We start from the raw sequence: 16626 nt of genomic DNA on the forward strand, positions 1-16626 counted from the left end.
TGCACTGCTGATATATTAATCAAGAACAATTTATTGACATTTTCTCTATCTTTCAATACAGTTATCTAGATTTCTTAATGGGGACTTATGAATTTCTTATTAAACTTATATTAAAAACATTTTGCTTTTGTTCTTGCTGCTGTGAATGGAGGGTTTTTCTTTCCCCGTTGTATTTTCTATCTGGTTATTGTTGGTATCTAAAAAAATTATTCCCATTCTCATTCTTGTACAAACTTCAGTGAATTCGGTATTTCAGTTCACTGGTGTCACTCTTTTGCCTCCTTTTCTAACCCATCCAAAGATTTTTGGCCAGGATTTATCACTACAACCCCTAATGTTTCTGCTACTGTTTCACTGAGGCTCTTGGGTTTCCCAGGCACAAAACAAAATCATCAGATTGCCTCTTCCTTATCAATGTTTGCATCTCTTGTGCCATACATTGTAATATTAAATAACACTGGTTATTTTGTGTTGTTCCTGATGTTAATGGGAATGCCTCTAGTGTTTTATTATTAAGCATTATATTGATTGCTGGTTAGGTTGTACACACACAGATATACAACATACACACACACACACACACACACATCACCGTGGACAAATTTACCTCCCCTTGCCTCAGTTTCCTCAACTGTAAAAAATATGTAATATGGTTGTTTTAAAATTTAATGAGATAATCAATGTGAAACACTTGGGTCAGTGGCAGGCATATACTAAGCACTCAGTGTTAGCTACATGAAATAATGTTTATATACATATATACTGTGTGTATATATATATATATATATATAACACTGTATATAGCCTTTACAAATCATTTACAGAAATATATTTTCCTCCTTCAGAAAGATTTAAGAAAAAAATCTGAAATGTGAATTTCATTAAAATGATATATGATAATTATTTGTTTGACTTATTAATACTGTCAAGTATATTAATAGACTGCCTAATATAGAAACATGATTACATTTGGGAAGGATTATATATACTGATATTCCCCTAAAACTTTTTATATCCATAATCATAAGACTAGATTGTCATTTTCTCTTACTTGCTTTGACACATTTGGGCACCACTGTTTTGCTGACATTAGAATAGTGGTATGGTATTCATCCAAACTTTTTCTCAATGGCAAACCAACTGCCCAGAGTACCAAAGGGAACTAGGCTAGATTGGGCCACGTGTTCCCACACAGGCACCACTATTTCTGATTTACTGCTATTCTGAAACGTGTCCCTGAACCCTTCGTATAAATGTCAGGGCAGAGTTTATTCCAGCATGTGGCTCACAGACAACAGGAAGAGAAGAAGGAAATCTCATAACTTAAGGATATAAGAACTAACACTATACCACGCATCCCTCCCCCCAGCTAACCTGGATACGTTATTTAACTGCTCTGTGTCTCAGTTTCTTCAAATATGAAATGGAGATAACAACACCACCAACAGCATAGGGTTATTATGAAAATTAAATGAATTATATGCATAATAATTCAGAACAGGGCTTGGCATTTGGTAAATATTAAGTGTTTAAGAAGTTTACACTAAAAGTGCAATTGAAAAACAAAAACAAAAAAACATACCTCATTTTTTTTATTTTATGTTCTCATTAACTTAATTCTAAAAGTTTTCTCTTTATTATTAAACTAGAGGCCTAGTGCACAAAATTCACGATTCATGCACGGGTAGGATCCTTACGCCTGGCCAGCAATCAGGGCCGATCGGCACCTCCCTTCCCCAGCTGCTGGCTGGGGCCTTCCTTCATTCCACGCCACCCTCCTGGAAGTCAGCACATGTCATAGTGAGCGATAGAATTCCCGGTCCAACTTCCATGGGGACATTTTGCATACTAACCTTTTATATATATAGATAGATGGGAAAGATTGTGCAAAAAACCCAAAATAAACAAACAAACAAAAAAAACCCCCAAAACAGACTATCATGCAGGCAAAGGATACAATTGTGTCCCATGTGCCATTAGCTCTTCTTACCACATGTTCACAGAATCAAAATATCAAATGACCTGGAGTTCAAGTGCCCTATGCTGTCTTTGTTCATGACCTTAACCATGTGAATTTTGTTAAATAAATGATTTAGAATAATGTCTCTCAGAGGGAAAGGGGATAACATTTAGTTTGGAAAAGCTAAACATACCTATCCTTTTTTGTAAGAAAAACTGATGAGTTAAGTGTCATGAAATACTTTAGCTAGTGAGGTTAATTAGAAGATGCTAGAAAGCTTTGTAAGGAACACAAGTATAAAAATGGTTGGAAACCAATGGCTTAGGAAAAAAACACACTAATTTGATGGTGGGCAGGAGTGAAGGGATGAGGGAGAAAATGGAAGTATAAATAGAAGAAAATATAACAGGCACCTGAGAGGAAACAGAGTTTCTTGTGGAAAACATTTCTTTCAGTTTTCAGGGGCGGGGAATCTTTTTTCTGCCAAGGGCCATTAGGATATTTAAAACATCATTCACGGGCCATACAAAATTATCAACTTAAAAATTATGTTGTTACGAAAAAAAGCTCCTAGATTTGAATTTCGAGTCCTGTCTGCGTTTGCCTTGGCAGGGGCAGGCCAAATGATACGGCCTGCAAGCCGGACCTTCCCCACCCCTGATTATAAGTGGTGGGTTATGAGAAATTACTTAAAAATAAATGGCTGTAGACAAAGAGCAGCCATCTCTTCCCACCTCAATAATCTTTTCATTTTTAGCCACAGATTATCCTAAAATAATAAACTGAACACTTTTCAGAGTTAGCTTTTTCTTCTAAGATCTATAAGCTATTAACTATTGAAAAATTAACTCCATAATAATTATCTCCCTTAAATAATTGTTAAAAAATTATTTTGTTAAGATTTTAATGGCTGAGGAATTTATTGATAGTAATATTTAAGTACAGAGTATCTTACTTCTTAGGGCATTTTTATAGATGTTAGCTAGTTGATCAAATTTTATTTTAAAATTGTTTACAACTAATACATTTAATAAGTAATATTCTGATGAAAGGCAGGAACATCGCAGAATGGTTCAGGATTACTCAATCAGAATAAATGAGAGGTTAAACTAGTTTTCAATGAATTCATGTATTCGTTCAAAAACATTTATTTGAATGCTTATTAAGAGAAAGGGATAATGCTAAGTGGAGAAGATGCGTGATAAACATAAATACAGTTGCTATCCTAAGGAATATAAAATTTATACTAGGGAAACCAGATAAAGGAATGTCCATGTACCATAGGGTATGTCAAAATTAATGCTATTAATAGTGATATGTCGGGTATGAGAGACAAAGACAGCGGCTCAGATTTGAGAAGGTCCTGAGAGGTGACATGTAAGCTAAGGACTGAATGATGATGACGACACATTCCTATATACACTATGGTGTGCGTGTCTGTGCAGGGGGGAGGAGGGGAGTGGGGAAAGACAGATTTTTGGTCAGCGAACAACAAAATCAAAGGCCCAGCGATGTGAGAGATGATAAAGTATATAGATTATGTGTAAGAGAGGCTAGAAAGTGGCCAGTTTATGGGAAGTCTTGAATGCTATATTAGAGTTTCAACTTTGGTTCCAGGAAATGATGGAAAAAAAGAGAAACAAATATGAGATGTTTTCTAAGATAGAGCCAAGGGGTCCAGAAATGATTGGATTTGCTGTCCCCTTATTTATACATTCATTGGTTGATTCTTGTATGTGCCGTGACCAGGGATTGAACCCACAATCTTGGTGAACTGGGACGACGCTCTTCCCAACTGAACTACCCCAGAAATGATTTAATACTAAAGACAGAAGAGGAGGAAGTAATAAAAAAAATTGATGGCATCAAATGATATAAATATACTGCAGAATGACTGAGGATATTGAGGGAGCTATTTCTGTGGAATGAACAGACAGCTATTCTTAACCATGTATTTTTTTTTAAACCCTCACCAAAGGATATTTTTCCATTGATTTTTAGAGAGAGTGAAAGACAGAGAAATATCGATGTGAGAGAAACACATTGTTTGGTTGCCTCCTGCAAGAGCCCCGACCAGGACCCAGGCCGGGGAGAAGCCTGCAACCAAGGTACATGCCCTTGACTGGAATCGAACCTGGGGCCATTGGGTCTGTAGGCTGAGGTTCTATGCACTGAGCAAAACTGGTAAGGCTTAACTATGTTTTTGTGTTATTGATCACTTTCTTAGTCTAATGAAGTCTCCCTTAAACAACTGTTAAAAAAATTCAAAGTAATGCTTTTAAATAAATTAAAAAACAGAATTTTATTACAAAGAAACCCATTATATTAAAATACAGTTATCAAAATATATAAAATTGTGGTATACTGAAATAGATGCCTTTACATTAACACATTGAAATAAGATATAGCAGCAGATCTAATCACTACAATGATTTTGCAGTTAAAAGTGAAAGATACTCAAAATATTTATTTCAACTATAACATGACAGAGAAATGTTTATGATTTCTGTGGGTAACAAAGTCATATATACTGTTATTAATATTGGGATTGTTGCCTACATTCATAATTAAGGAAAATGCTAAATTTCATTTAGAGATTATGAATATAATAATAAAAAATTTTTTCTCACCCAGCATCACAGAATGCCCAAACTCATATCCATAGCAAAGGGGAACCACAGAATCCAGGTTAAAAACTCCTGATTAAGAAAAAAAAATCCTGGTAAGTGTGTGCTGAAAAAGAGATGGTAGTATAAGTGTTTTTGTAATAAGTGTGACAGGAAAGGAATAAGATATAGAAAGACAGTTTGGAGGGTGATAGGGAAGGATAAGTTTTTCATTTTCTCTTTTTCCCCCTGTTAGAACTTTAAACCAGGAGAACAGATTCAGTGGGGCAGGAGAGGAAAAAGTGATGCATATCTATGAATGACTAAATGAACGAATGAGAATAACGAAAGGGATAATAACTTGGTGAAAACCAGAAGGAAAGCAGGGAAGGGCTCCTCTGTCTGCCCTCTCAGCCTTGCCAGTCGTTCCCAGCCTCTAGGGGACCCACGGGCCAGGACTGCCTGGGAATGAAGAGTGAAAGGTGAGAAAGACACCTAGCAGGACCTGCCAGTCCTCAGAGAGCAGGAGGTGAGCTGGTGTCACGCTTCTACCTCCTCTTCCAACCCATCTGCAATCTTCTTCCCCAGCTCTTAAGATCCCCAGAGGCTCACTGCTGCCATTTGGCAATCTAAATACTCTCATCCTGTTGCTCCTTCCAATCTCTCTCCCACCAAAAGTCAAAACTCCAAATGAAAGATCAGTGCGGGTATTGGGATATTTGTAAGCTTAAAGCAATTATTAAGCATTAAAGTACAGTTCCTCGATATAACGGACTAATTCGAGCGAGGGTGTGTCCATTAAAGCTAAAGTCCGTTATATAATAAAGTAGGTTTTCCAAATTCGTATGTTAAAAAATTGACAGATTAGTTTACCTGTTATTACGTATATAGACATGTTTGTGCGATTAAAATTAAGTATGTATGAAAAGTGTAATCTCACAGAAAAGCTTTCTATATGTATTACTGTCATTTTACATTTACACTGAATAGGTCAGTAAATGGGTGCATTGACCAGTCCCCTCGAGTAAACAAATGCGCACAGTTGGGGCGTGGCTCAGGGCAGGTCAGAACCACTTCCACCAGCGGTAAAACTGCCGCAGAAAGTCACCCCATGCCATGTGACAACAGAACCAATTACTACTCGCCTCGCCTCGTGTGATCACGTGCTAATCATTTCCCAAACGCTGCTTACGAGCTGTGACTCTGGAATTTAAATATGTAGACTATAGTTGTAGATATGTAATTTTATTTATGTCGGTGAAATTAGTAGTTTTTTCTCCAACATATGGCCTATTTGCTAAAATTTGTTAAAAATAACTGAATTCATAACAAAAAAACCCCATCAATTTGATTATAAGCAAATCTTGGTTAAAAGCTTTTTAAAATTAACAGGGTGTTAATTTTCACATATGACATATGGACTGGAAATTTTGTCGGTTAAATCAGAAGTCTGTTAAACTGAGGTCTGAAAACCGAGGGTTTACTGTATGAAGGAAGGTGTGATTGATATTATAAGGATAGCTTCTTGAACCAAATGACCATTTAATGGTTAGATATAGAGACTTAAATATAAGAATCTCAGCGTACTTCTGGTCCCTGGATCTCCTTCCTTATGCCTGACCTGACCTCCACCTCACTTGTGTGTGTTGATATGTGGGTGACCATGTGCACGGGCAGAAGCAGGCACAGGGAGTATAGAATCAGCTTACCCCATTTCTTAACCCAGTGGGTTTGCTAAGCAAAAAGTTACTTTAGTGGGAAGCAAAGATTTGGCAATTAAACAAATTAGTCTTCAGAACCATTATTTCTAAAAGAAGTAAATGGTTATTTTATTTCATAATATAATTCTGGTTATCTTTTTTTCCTGTTGTTAATCCTCACCCAAGGATAATATATCCCCGCCCCCCCCCCCCCCGCGTTGATTTTTTTAGAGAGAGTATAAGGGAGAGTGGGAAACAAAAAAAGGAGAGAGGAGAGAGACATTGATATGAGAAAGACATCTACTGGTCGAACCCCCAACTGAGGTACAGTGGGGCCTTGACTTACGAGTTTAATTCGTTCCGAGACCGAGCTCGTGAAGAGCTCCTTAACTCAAATTACTCTATCAACTCAATGCAAAAAATCGGCTGAGAGACAGCTGGTATCTCAAAAAACTCGTTAGTCGAGACACCCGTAAGTCAAGGCCCCACTGTATGTGCCCTTGACCAGGAATCAAACACACGATCCTTCGGGTAAGCAGCCCGATGCTCTAACTACTGAGCACACCAGTCAGGGCTCTTATTATCTTTTAAAGAGATAATACAGCCGAAACCAGTTTGGCTCAGTGGATAGAGCGTCGGCCTGCGGACTGAAAGGTCCCAGGTTCGATTCTGGTGAAGGGCATGTACCTGGGTTGCGGGCACATCCCCAGTAGGAGATGTGTAGGAGGCAGCTGATCGATGTTTCTCTCTCATCGATGTTTCTGACTCTCTATCTCTCTCCCTTCCTCTCTGTAAAAAATCAATAAAATATATTTAAAAAAAAAAAAAAAAGAGATAATACAAAAAGTTGAATAAGAGGCTATACACAGTGAGAAGAAAATTATTTCAAAACTTTGGCCAAATGTAAATCCATGCTGAACTGTCCTGCCTATTTGAAGTGTTCATCATCAAATAAGTACCCAATTAAAATGCACATGAAACTTAAGTACTCATTTGCTATCAAAGTAGGAAATAAACATTTACGACCCATCTGTTATTCTGAGGAATGATCAGGCCCAAGACTCAGCACCTGATAGCCCGCTGCTTGCCAAACTGCAAGCAGTTTGGCTTCTGGCTGTCACTCAGGAGTTCCACGTGCTTTCTCCACCTGCCTTGTCTGCACTCAGGTGCTATCACACCACTGGAGGGTCTCCAAGCTAAGCCACAGCTGCCAACCTGGCTCCTGCTTCCCTGCCACCGAGGCCAGCCCTCAAATTTCCTACTTCAACTCAAATCACAAAATTAATTTTGTGACATTTTTCTTATATGCTGGATTCCTGATGTGTTTTCAACACCGTACTTTAAACATATACTACCTATACTCTGAATCTAACCTTACTCAAACCTCAGTTTTGAGTAAGAATGTTCCCTGCAGATGTTCTTATTAAAAAGAGGGTGGGGGTAAAAGACATCAGAACCAATCAGAGGATCTCTCTTCAATGCAATTGAAAGACCTAGAAGAACACCGAAAAATAGGGAGCTCAATAGGAAATAAAAGGGCAATAATTTGAAAAATCTTTTCCTCTTCAGAAAAAAAGAAAAGCATTTGGTTAATTTTCTTACAGGAATCACTAGAATTGCCACCACTATTCATTTTCAAGAATGTGGAGTTAATTCCGATAATTTTGCTATTCCTTTTTATTCATACCATTCATAATCAGGTCAGGAAAGAAGAGCTAATTTCCCCCCCAATCTGGGGGTGAAAGTGGGAAGTATCTGGAAGATGCTCTCTGAAATATGATTAAACTGGTAAAGAGCATAAGGAGGGCCATGGAGGAACCACAGCTGCTGGCTCCTCCCACTCCCGAAGAAATCCTAGGAAACACGCAGAGGGAGATCACCAGGGCTGAGAGGTATGAAGTTCTACAAGCAGAGAAACTGCATTTAAGGAACTCGAACACTTTTAAAACAAACTGGGAAATCAGCCTATTTTGAAAGTTACATCATTCTATCCTTCCACAAAGATGACAAAAAGCCCTGACAATTCAAAGCGTTGGATTTATTTCTCTTATCCACAGTGCTTAAATAATGATGATGGCATTAAACTCCAGGGTATGTAGTATTTAAACTACAACAATAAAAATGACCCTTATTTCAAGTGCTCAGATAATTCACTATGAGTTTCTTGACTTCAAAGTTGAGATATAGACAGACATTTATGCTAACCAACTTTTTAAGGCTTAGGAAAAATTCAAACCAACATAATGGAAACGTACTATGACCATGATATAAAAAATGAGAAGTTAGCAGCAGATAGCTAGAAGCAAATTTAAAAAAACACGCACACCCAAAACCCAGTATCTATAAATTAAAACTCTCTTCCAAATAACTCTGTAATTCAGGGGTAGGGACTGTCCAGCCTGCAGGCCATAAAAGGCCCAGGAAATCATTTGGTCTGGCCCTGTCAAGGCATTAGGGGTGAATTAATTAAATGTTTGACCAAATATAGCAGGCTAATTTTTAAGTTGATAATTTTGTATGACCTAAATGGAACAATAAAAGAAAATGAAGACTTAAAGATAAAACAAGTATCATATAAGTCAACAATGAGGAGGCAGCTTCAATTATTTGGGAAATCTGCTCCCTGTAATTGGACAAAAAAGTTAAGATTTGAAACAGACTAAGTCACACAATAAGGATAAATTAAGCCCACACAATTTTGAATAGAAAATGAGTACAGATGACTAAGAAGAACAAAAACTAATTTTAGCCTGCCCCTAAAAGACAATGAAGTAACAGATTGGAAGGCCTTTTAAAAAATCTAAAATATAAACTGACATTAAAAGCAGTAACAGTAAACTTGGTTTTATGAAAATTTTGTATCTGATAATCCCAATTATTTCTAACACAATTTAGAGCCAGTGAATAAGTTAGACTGAAAAAAACAAAATCTCTGTCCAATCAAATCAATGGATACTGTTAAATCATCCTATATAATAAAAGGCTAATATACAAATTGTCCCCTTGACTGGGAGTTCAACCAGGGGGTGGGGACGGCCAACCGCCTGCAGCCCCTGCCCCCAGCTGGCCCCGCCCCTGATCAGCCCCCTCTACCGGGGCAGGGCTGGCCCACCAACCGCCCGCCACACAGTACAATCTTTCAGTTCTGCAATCCAGACTATCTGAGCATCCTAAAGTGTTTAATCACTGCCTAAAAACTTTTATTTTAGAAATAATATTAGCTGTTATACAGTTTTATAGTCCACAGCAGATGCCTGCTGCATAATAGAAGGAGGGAGTGACAATGTCAGCAAGGAACAGCTAACATCAAGGAGAAAACACCAAAAATCACTGATATAAATCAATAAAAATCATGGAATTCTGTTATCCCCACCATCGTAAAAAAAAAGCATGACAGCTATTGCTATTTAGTTTAGGATAAATCGGAAACCTCAATAATCTTGGTAAGGTTAATATCTCTAGGCATGCACTCCATCACATGGAAGGTAGGCAAAACAACAGTGTAAACTGTATAGAATTGTTTTAAAACTAAATTAGGTAACATAAGTACTTAATACTATGCCTTGCATAGCGTTACTGCCCAATAAATGTTAGCTATTATTATATTTCATAATAAGTGAAATTACAGGCTACCTATTATTTGAAGGTAGAAAAATAAAATGCATGTGTACACAGTCTTCCATTTAAAATAGTTAAAATAGTTTGCTACAGAAAGACTTTAAAGACTAACTTTTTTGAAAAATTCACTTTTATAATATCCTTCCTCTGTTAAGTGGGGTAGTTAATTATATTCTTACTAGAGGGCTGGTGCACAAGATTCGTGCACTTGGGGGGGGTCCCTCAGCCTGTGCGCCCTCTTGCAGTTGGGGAGCCCTCGGGGGATGCCAGACTGATGGCTTAGGCCCGCTCCCCAGCAGTTGGACTTCCTTAGTGCTGCCGTGGAGGTGGGAGAGGCTCCCGCCACCATCACTGCACTCACCAGCTGTGAGCCTGGCTTCTGACTGAGTGGCACTCCCCCTATGGGAACACACTGACCACCAGGGGACAGCTTCTGCATTGAGCGTCTGCCCCCTGGTGGTCAGTGCACGTCACAGCAACTGGTTGTTCCACCGTTGGGTTGATTTGCATATTAGCCTTTTATTATATAGGATAAGGCAAATATGTATGGCCCCTCAAGAAATCACATTATGAATTCTAAGTTAACTTACAAATGTTTAGGTAACAACAATTGTGCTTTTTGCTGTGTTATTGAGTGAATCTCTTAATCATGTACTGGCTTTTGTTCATCCTACTCACATCAGATTATTATTTAAAGTACTAGATGGCCTTTAATAATAAAAACACATTCATGAAGTTTTCTACTATGTGCCAAATGCTATAGAAGACTGGGACCACAGAGACTTACCCTCAGGAAGCCTAGAGACTATGATCAATATAAAAAATCCTAGGCACAGCCCCAACTGGTTTAGCTCAGTGGATAGAGCGTCGGCCTGCAGACTCAAGGGTCCCAGGTTCGATTCCAGTCAAGGGCATGTACCTTGGTTGCGGGCACATCCCCAGTAGGAGATGTGCAGGAGATAGCTGATCGATGTTTCTCTCTTACCGATGTTTCTAACTCTCTATCCCTCTCCTTTCCTCTCTGTAAAAAGTCAATAAAATATATTAAAAAAAAAAATCCTAGGCACAGTATAAGGTACTATTATCTACATTTTTGTATTATTAGGTAATCCTTATGGTCTAGGTAGTATTTTCTGTTTTCTAGATGAAGAGCAGAGACACAGAAAGCAGAAAAGAAATAAGAAACAAAGAAGAAACAGTTAAGTATCAATAAATATGCCAAGTGTTATGGAAAATATACAGTATTTTGAAAACACAGAAGCACATAATTTTGCCTAAAACTAGGAAATTAGAAAATGCTTATGTGTTTTTACTTTAAAACCCAAGTAAAAATTCTATAAAGTATAACTACAGGTATTACAAATTGTCAGGAAAATATTTATCAAAATACTTACAGATATTATTTCTGGATAATGAGATTCTAGGTGATTTTAACTCTCTTAACTTTGCTTCTTTTTAATCAACTTGGAGTACTTTAATAATTTAAAATATAAGTTAGAAAAAATATTTAAATTAGATATTAATGCTCATCTAATTAACTGTCAAACTTTGAAGTGCTAATACTTAGTGCATTCAAATATGGTATGCAATCAGCACTCTTGATTTGCTAATGGGTGTGTACATCAGCACAACTTTTCTGGAAAGCTTTTTGGCATCAAAAACCTTAAAGCAGTCGTTCTCAACCTTCCTAATGCCACGACCCTTTAATACAGTTCCTCATGTTGTGGTGACCCCCAATTTCATTGTTACAAATTGAACATAATTAAAGCATAGTGATTAATCACAAAAACAATATGTAATTATATATGTGTTTTCCGATGGTCTTAGGTGACCTCTGTGAAAGGTCGTTCGACCCCCAAAGGGATCAAAACCCACAGGTTGAGAACCGCTGCCTTAAAGCATACTTATTATCTTGGATGATTACTTCTAGGAATCCATCCTAAGAACATAGATAGAGAAAAAAATTATTTTACTGGGATAGTCAACTTAAGCATTATGATATTAAATTCTGGCAAAAGAAACCCAAATGTTTAACTGAAACAGGAGAATGATTAAATAAAATGACAGGTTCTCAGAAAGAAAATATTTGAAATATTCTTAACATACACTAAGAAAATCCTTTGTGTACTTTACAAAGGGAAGGGAAGGGGGAATACAAAGCTCTATAAAAAGTATTAATTCCAGTGATAGGAGAAAAAGATGTATCTTTTAAGAACCAAACTCCCAAGGAAGATAATTCCATTATATATTTTAAACCTCACAATAATAGACACATTAATTAACATGTACTAAGTTCCAGAGACGTTCATATTTGACTAAAACAGACTCAGCCTATGTTGGAACTCTCGCTCGGCCATTAATATGAGGCCCATTAAGTTACTTAACCACATTGTGGTTTGGTTTCCTCATCAGAAAAAAAAAAAGAGTAATGAAATAGTTTTTCGTAGGAGTGTAGTAAGTATTAAACGCATTAATACAGGTGGAGCACTTAGAACAATGCGTGGCTGAATAAGTTATCCATCTTAAACTACAATGGAGTCAACTGAGATCTAAGCTGAGGCCTGAATAACGAGGCTGAGCCAGGCAGAAGGTGAGGGTAGCCAGGGAAAATGTCCAAGGCAAGCAGGGAGACCTTGGGATTTTCTTCTTATTCCCTATACGATATGATAATTTCCTTAAAGGCAGAATGCTTTGACTGTTCAGAATGCGCTACTGGGCTTTGCTTTAGGCTAGTTCACTGTGCGTAAGAATTACTGTCAGTGTTGTGACATAAAATCATATATACTAGGCTTTATGGTGATTATACTCTATTTTCATCTTTAATACAGTAAAACAATCCTCTGTCAAATAGAAAAATTAAAGAGAAAATCATACTGAATGAAAAAGTGAATATATTTTGGGATGAAATAGATTAAAAAAAAAATACACTCTCAAGTGTTGGTTATTTCCCTGAACTGTCAATAGTGAAACAGCAACGATTATAACATGTTTTTGATGAATCTCACATTATAGCTTTTTAAGAGATGAGATTTTCTATGTTGTAGGTCCATGAGGCATATTAACACTTAAAACACAAGAAGAGCCTGGCTGGAGTGGCTCAGTGGTTGAGTGCAGACCTGTGAACCAGGAGGTCACGGTTTGAGTCCCGGTCAGGGCATGTGCCAGGGTTGCAGGCTTGATCCCCCATGTGGGGTGTGCAGAAGGCAGCCAACAATGATGCTTTCATCATTGATGTTTCTCTCTCTCTCTCCATCTTCCTTCCTCTCTGAAATCAATAAAAATTTATTTTTAAAAAAACCATGAAGATTTTTTTTAGAAAATCTGATATATTTGAGATCCAACCCTAGAATCTCAATATTTTTTATTTAAATTTGGCATCATGATTTAATAAAGTCTTCTTTACTGACCTTGTTACTTAATATTTCTCTTTCCAAGCACTATTCCCTCCCCTCTTCCCCCCGCCCCCCAAACTATCTTCACCACCTTAATCACTCACTACTCCCATCTTAATGCTCTGGACACACTAGCCCACCCACTCCCTGCTTCCCTGCCAAGGTCCCTTGACTCACAGCACATATTCATCCAGCTCTACCTACAGGCAAACCTCATTTTATTGTGCTTCTCACAAATGTTGCGTTTTTGTTTTGTTTTACAAATTGAAAGCAAGACCCTCCACTAGCAAAAAGATTCCTTTATTGTAGTAGTCTAGAAAGGAACCTGCAATATCTCCAAGGTATGCACAGGTAGGTACCAGCATACTAGCATCCTACCTCTGAGGCCTGGAACGCAGCCTTCCCCAGGACCTGCATTTACTTCTCTCCTGTCACAGAGAACATTTTTTTTTTTTTTAATTTTTTTAAATATATTTTATTGATTTTTTTTTACAGAGAGGAAGGGAGAGGGATAGAGAGTTAGAAACATCGATGAGAGAGAAACATCGATCAGCTGTCTCCTACACGCTCCCTACTGGGGATGTGCCCGCAACCAAGGTACATGCCCTTGACCGGCATCGAACCTGGGACCCTTGAGTCCACAGACTGACGCTCTATCCACGGAGCCAAACCGGTTAGGGCACAGAGAACATTTGATGTGACACTGTGTTCTGTTCATAATCTCCTTTTACAGGTCAGGGGCCTTACATAGCACAGAGACTTGACACTAAATAATTATTTGCTGAGGGAATAGTTTATCAGTCTCAAAAGAACAATGACTGCAGATTAGTGTACAACCCTAGATTCTAACACCCAAAGAATAAAAACCCCACTTCACAACTTGTTTCTTTAAAACTGCAATCAAACCAGAATGAAAGCAGAATTCTTCTGGATTTGCATACAAGAACAATGAAAAACATGAAAGATATAAAATGGCATAAAAAGCTATAAAATGATAGCAACACGTTTACATCTGTTATAGAAAATAAAATTAAATCAGAAACCATTGTGGGCTGCTAGGATGAAGACAAGGTAACTTGGTTGTAGGATGAAAAATTTTTAAAAAATACAATTTTCATTAAACACTTGGGGTCCAATTTGGCAGATGTAATCCATGAAAGCATAGCTCCAGAGAAGCCATTAATATAAAGTAGGATATCTTTATTAGTCTGTTAATTAAAACAAAAATGTAGTAAAAGGAAGTGACTAGTAAAAACTCTCATCAGCGTACACACTCCAAGCTTCTGTTTCCTATCCTTTAATATTTTCCATTATAATAAAATAGTTTCATTAGACTTTCATTATAAAATGCAGGCTAGAAAATACTGGCTTCTTTTTTGCTGTTGTTTTGTTTAAAAGTTTGTTTTATTTTGCTTATAGTATTAAGTACTTTTGTGATGACCAGATGCTAGAGACAGAATTATAACTTACTTTGAAAAGTAAAACCCGTTCTTAAATTAAGTAAAAACACTCAATTAAACATTCTGAATTACAGACAGTTACCGGACCATTCTGATGTTTTTAGGGTATCTTCAAGTAGACAGATTTAGGTAACTTAAAATAAGAATGCCAAATGGAAAGAAAATAGATGAAGCGAGAGGCCAAGTCTGAAATAAGCCTCTTCTTCAGTGATCAAAATAAGATAATTTCACAAATATTTGGTTCCACTATTTTTATATTCAAATATTAAATAACACCAATATTAAAAATTACTACTAAAGTTAACTGTATGTGTAAGCGACCAACGTAAGTCATATCCACTGAACCCTAAATATATTGAGTTTAAAAAGATAAAACATATATTGTGACTTCTTGTGGTTTTTGGAAAGTCCAAAAAATATGTTTGAGGTCCTTCCACTGTTTTCTATTCGAAAAATATGAAGTGAAGAAATGAAGAACTTCTCCAAATTCCTAAATGTAGAGTACTTAGCCCTAAGTATCTTTGCATCCATTCTAAGATGATTAAAAAAAAAAAAAAAGGATCTGAATCAAGGAGGGCCTCGTGGGCCTGGGGATATTCCAACCCGGTCTTGCAACCAATAGGAAAACTCCCCCTAAATCTGAATTAGCATTTCGCCTCTTTATCACAATGCACGGAGCACAAATCAGGATTGTTATTGGTCACCCGAAAGGCCAGGAACCCAGATCGAGTGAGGCTGTGTTTTAAGGAACCTGAAAGGGGTGAAGGATGATAGAGTTTAGGGGAGACTAGTGGGATTCACGTCTTGGAGTTATGTTTGCACCACGTCTTTGTATCGAGTTCATACGAGAACCAGCGCAGCTAAAATGAGCGCTGGGGGAAATGGGGATTCGCTGAATTGAAGCGAGGGGAGCAGGAGGGTCGCGAGGGGCGGGGACGAGGGGTTTCGTTGGCCGCCCGGGCGCGGGGGCCGTTCGGGTGCGGGATGGATGGATCATAAGGCGAGTGGCTGGGGCCGGGGGTGTCGGATGCCTCACGCACGAGCGCGCGGGGCTGAGCCGCGGCGCCGGGCTGCGGGCCGTTTCCATGGGGCGCCGCTCGCCTCCACGTTCGGCGGCCGAGCCCGGGGCGGCCGGGAGTGGACGGGGCCCTAGGCCGCGGGCGGAGACCGGCCTCCCTCGCCCCAGATCCCGCGGGGGGCGCTGCCGGCGGGAGGATGCGCTCGGCTTCTCCCTCGCCCCGCCCGGACCCGGGCCCGGGGACCTGGGGCCGGGGGCTGGGGCCCGGGGCCCGCGGAGCTCCTGACTCCACCTCCGGGCGTCCGCCCCGCTGGGCCTGAGCTCGCCGGCGCCGCCGCTCCCGCCCCCGTCCGCCCCCCGCTCCCCCGGGCAGCTCGCCGCCGCGGCCCTCCACCCCTTCCCGAGGGACTAACCTGGGGACCGCTACCCGCAGGGCCGACCGCGCGAGAGGCGGCGACGGGTGCGGGGCCCTCGGCCCGCTCCGCGCTCCCCCGGCCCGGCCCGCGCCCTCCGGTGGCACAACTCCCCGCACGCGCGCGCGGCCCGGCCGCGTTGCCCAACCTACTTGCAGCGTCTTCTCCGCGGCCATCACGGCACGTCCTGGACGAGGGCAGCCCGGGGCCTCGGGCGGCCGCTCTCGCCTCGGCCCTGGGCCGCCGCGGCCGCCGCTAGGGCGCGGGGCGAGCGGGAGGCGCCCCCATGGCCGCCGGCCGCCGGCCTCTAGCCGGCCCGGCCCCGGCGCGCGCTGCTCCGCCGGCCGCACGCACCGGCTCCCCGCCCGCCTGCTCGCTCCGCGACCTCCCGCCCGCAGCCGCCGCCGCCGCCGCCGCCGCCGCGCCGCTTCCTCCTCCCCTTCCCTCGGTTCCTTCTCC

The 16626-nt window shown here is 40.0% G+C and overlaps 1 protein-coding gene across 3 annotated transcripts in view; it reads right to left on the reverse strand.

Moving 5' to 3' along the window:
- Positions 1-16418, reverse strand: part of ZC3H12C (zinc finger CCCH-type containing 12C) — a 67075-nt gene extending 50657 nt beyond the window's left edge. Inside the window, exons 1-2 of one of the 3 annotated variants that reach the window (XM_070425961.1) lie at positions 16320-16352; positions 4591-4659 (exon numbers count right to left, since the gene is read on the reverse strand). Coding sequence is in view for 1 of the 3 variants with exons in the window: in XM_070425959.1 (XP_070282060.1) it covers positions 16320-16343 (24 nt within the window). In the remaining 2 variants the exon portion in view is untranslated. Of the gene's footprint in view, positions 1-4590; positions 4788-16319 lie in introns of those variants that run through there. The other 2 variants (XM_070425959.1, XM_070425960.1) reach the window with 2 other exon arrangements.
- Positions 16419-16626: the final 208 nt, after the last annotated feature.

This window comes from Myotis yumanensis, unplaced genomic scaffold (genome assembly GCF_028538775.1).
Source record: "Myotis yumanensis isolate MYYU_CA2020_CCGP unplaced genomic scaffold, mMyoYum1.0.hap1 SCAF_10, whole genome shotgun sequence".
Classification (NCBI taxonomy): Eukaryota; Metazoa; Chordata; class Mammalia; order Chiroptera; family Vespertilionidae; genus Myotis; species Myotis yumanensis.